At 34.7% G+C, this 3,412-nt stretch overlaps 1 protein-coding gene across 1 annotated transcript; it reads right to left on the minus strand.

Annotated features, from left to right (window-relative positions):
- Positions 1-856: 856 nt before the first annotated feature.
- Positions 857-3,412, minus strand: LOC148197237 (disease resistance protein At4g27190-like). The gene has a single exon (XM_088093639.1). It carries the CDS (start codon positions 3,410-3,412, stop codon positions 857-859), a length of 2,556 nt encoding a protein of 851 aa, XP_087949765.1.

Below are 3,412 nucleotides of genomic sequence, written 5' to 3' on the forward strand. Positions count from 1 at the left end.
CTGTATCGATCCATAGATATAAACATAAATTTGTGAATGTTTTTTTGAATTAGTTGGTGGTAATATTTATAATCTTTTTATAAGCTAGAGCTTATAACACTAGGTTTGTCAATATTTTTAAATTAAAGCACCTGTAAATGCATAAAAGAAGAAAAAAAGAAGATTAAATTCGTAATAAAATGACTAAATAAATATCGCACAAGATGAGATTTTATTGTATAAATCGGAAATTCTCTTTATTATAATCTTTGTTTTTGACAATAAAACCTTTTCTTTTTTGTATTGAGTGTTCTTTTCTCGTTATGACATGATTACTAATTGGTCTTCCTGGTTGTTTGGCGTCAAAGATAAAATTTGGTTATAAGTTAATAATCTTCATTGTGAATAGTATAAAATTGATTTTCATAAGTATTGTAAATATATTGGTTAAAACAATATTCCTTATATATATATATATATATATATATAATTTTTTATTTAAAAAACTAAATTTAAATATTTATTTTTCACATAAAACACATACTATTTCGTGATGATTGTAAAAAAAAGAAAGAAACTTCATGTTAAGATTTTTTATATTCCAAAATTATGAAATGGCAACCACATTAATGTTCATAATTTTTCATATCTAAAAGCCAATTACATATTTTTTTCACTTCTTTAGTGTTTGTATAAAGGTGGAGGTATTCCTAAGAGTAGTTTATGTAATATCTTTTCTTGTAAAAGAGTGAGAGATATTTTTGAAAACTAATAATTAATTTTAAATAAAAAATAACCACAAGAATTTTGTCTGTGAGAAATCACTTCAGCCACCTTTAAACGGACAATGAAAATTCAAATGCATACATACATAACTTTAGTTTAATGCTGGGAGTCCTTGTAAGGTTAGAGAGCATAATTCAGGAAATTCTATGGGACGATTCTCTGCACCTTCAAATAGCACAATTGCCTTTATGGATGTGCACTGTGAAACTTCCAAAGTAGCAAGATGAGGAATACCATTGATCATGGATACTGAGAAGAGACATCGCATGGCATTGCATTTCTCTATTTTGATGACTCTCAGTTTGAAGAAAGATTTCTCAGTTAAGGAATCACCATGGTATATGTACTCCAAAATGCTCAGAATGGTGAGAGACAGTGACTCCAAGTTCGGGAAAGTATCAAGAGGATCGTTACCTGACCCTGTGGCTATGAATTTGACTTCAGCATTGTGTTGAATGAAAAGAGACTGCAGTTGTGGAAACCCATCGCACTCCATATCATTAACAACATTCTGGACACCATTCAGTGTATCCAAGTACAAAACCTGAACTTCTTTCAGCATCTTTTTTATTCCATTCTCTGACTGAAACCTCCTGTTCAGCTTCAGTTTCAATGTCTTCAATTCATGATCACCATAATATGCTCGGTCCCACCGTTTACCAATGAAAATTGTATATGATCTTAGGTTTCGAAAGAACAAGTCCACAGGCCATGCCTGCGGATCAGGAACATACATGTCTTCTATGTATGCCAAGTGTTCCAAGTCTGTAAGCTCTTTCAAGCTTGCATTCTTGTTTTCACTGGTAGACGTTTCAATCTCCCAATTACAGAAGGAGTTTCTCAAATATAATTCTTCCAAGCTTGTCAATTTGGACAGGACATTCGGTGGAATCACTTGGAGATTTGTGTCTCTTAAATCCAAGAATAGCAACTTCTGAAGCTTTACAATTTGCGCAGGCAATTGTCGGATACTACTTCCAAGGAGGCCTAGCATTCGTAGATTTGTGAGCTCACAAACTTCTTTAATGTCTCCCAATCCACAATGATACATGGATAATGCTTCAAGGTCCTTTAAAACAACAAAACTAAGAGGCAGCTTTGGGCAATAAAAGGAAACAAAATCTAGCACTTTCAGAAGTTTAGTCTCCTCAAAAAATGAATCTGGAACATCTATTGTGGAATTTTCCCAACTTATCAGAAGATGTTTCAAGTTTGGACATTGCAACGTTGCGGGAAGCTTCAAATCACCAATAGGATGTAAGTTGCAGAAGTAAAGATCTGTTAGCAATTCTTCAGGTGGCCATTCTCTGGAAATCACTGAAGCTCTTCTATCATGTAGGGCCATTCGATAAGCAGTATGATATATGTAGTCATCTACTTTGACCCAGTCCTTTCCATTTTCAACCACAAGACCATAGGCCTTCAGATCACTAATCAGTGACTCACGCTTTTTTCTTGCAGCATCTGCTGTTTCCAGATTTTTGAATACACCTGTCCACATGTCTATGTACATGCTATAACGGTTAATAAATCTTCTTCCCTTAATAACAAGAAGATACAACAATGCTTTGTGTTCCTCATTTTCTTCCAAACAATAGGACAATAGTTTTGCTGGTGAACTATTTTCCTTGAACTGCATCAAGGCATCTTCGCCCTTATTTTCTAATGCCTTTGCTAGGGCATAAATTAAAGAAATGGAACCTTCACAACTTCTCACTATTTCTTCTACAATGGAACTTTGATCTTCATCAAAACTTCCAACCTTCTTCTCAAACAGCTTCCGAGCCTCTTCTTTTTGTAATTCTTCTAATTGAAACACTATATTAAGCTCAGAGGCATCGTCGAAATATTTTAAAAATTTCACATTTCCTGATGTCAAGAATACTTTGCACCGTTCATGTTCATTACCCGGAGGAACTCCAAATTCCTCCAAGTCAAATTCTTCTGGGTTCAATTCCCCCCACGTATCATCAACTATGATGAGAGTACTTTGCTCTTTTTTTATTCTCTGACGCAATTTATTTCTTCTTTTCACAAGACTTTCTCCATTGGTAAACTGCACTCCCAATTCATCTGCAATAGCATTTTGAACTTGCTCCTGATTTGGCTTATCAGTTACAGTTATGAAAACCATTGCATCAAACAAATTCTGTTCTTTTGCTTTCTCTCTAATGTTTTCGGCTAATGAGGTTGTGCCTAAACCACCCAGCCCCCATACTCCAACTGCTTGGATATCAGGGTTCTGTAGGGCTTCCATAATATCTACTATCGTTTCATCTCTTGATTCTGGTCTTTCATAATGTTTTCGTGTTTCCGCTGATACATGAGAGTGTCCTTCATTAATTAATACTGAAATCTCTGGTTGCATCTTTCTTGATTGTTTACCAACCTTGTACCGCAACAAAATATTTGTGCAACTACTTCTGCCTTCATAGGAGTTCAATAAATTATCCCCTTGTCCAAGAATCTCATCCACTCTTTTGAGCCAGTCACTTTTAGTCTGGAATTCTTTATCTTCCCAAATAAGATTTTCTTGCACTTTTTGCCTTTGATCTTGCAGAGTCTTGAGGTCAGTTTTGAGATTCTCCAAAATACTTCTGTTGGAAATTAGGTTACCAAGATGATGTGCAACCACTGCTGCTTTCAT

Source organism: Vigna umbellata, chromosome 6 (assembly GCF_029865625.1).
Source record: "Vigna umbellata cultivar VRB3 chromosome 6, Vumbellata_1.0, whole genome shotgun sequence".
Taxonomy (NCBI): domain Eukaryota; kingdom Viridiplantae; phylum Streptophyta; class Magnoliopsida; order Fabales; family Fabaceae; genus Vigna; species Vigna umbellata.

Coding starts and splice junctions, on each gene's coding strand:
- LOC148197237 (XM_088093639.1), bottom strand. CDS start 3,412: ATGAAAGCAGCAGTGGTTGCACATCATCTTGGTAACCTAATTTCCAAC.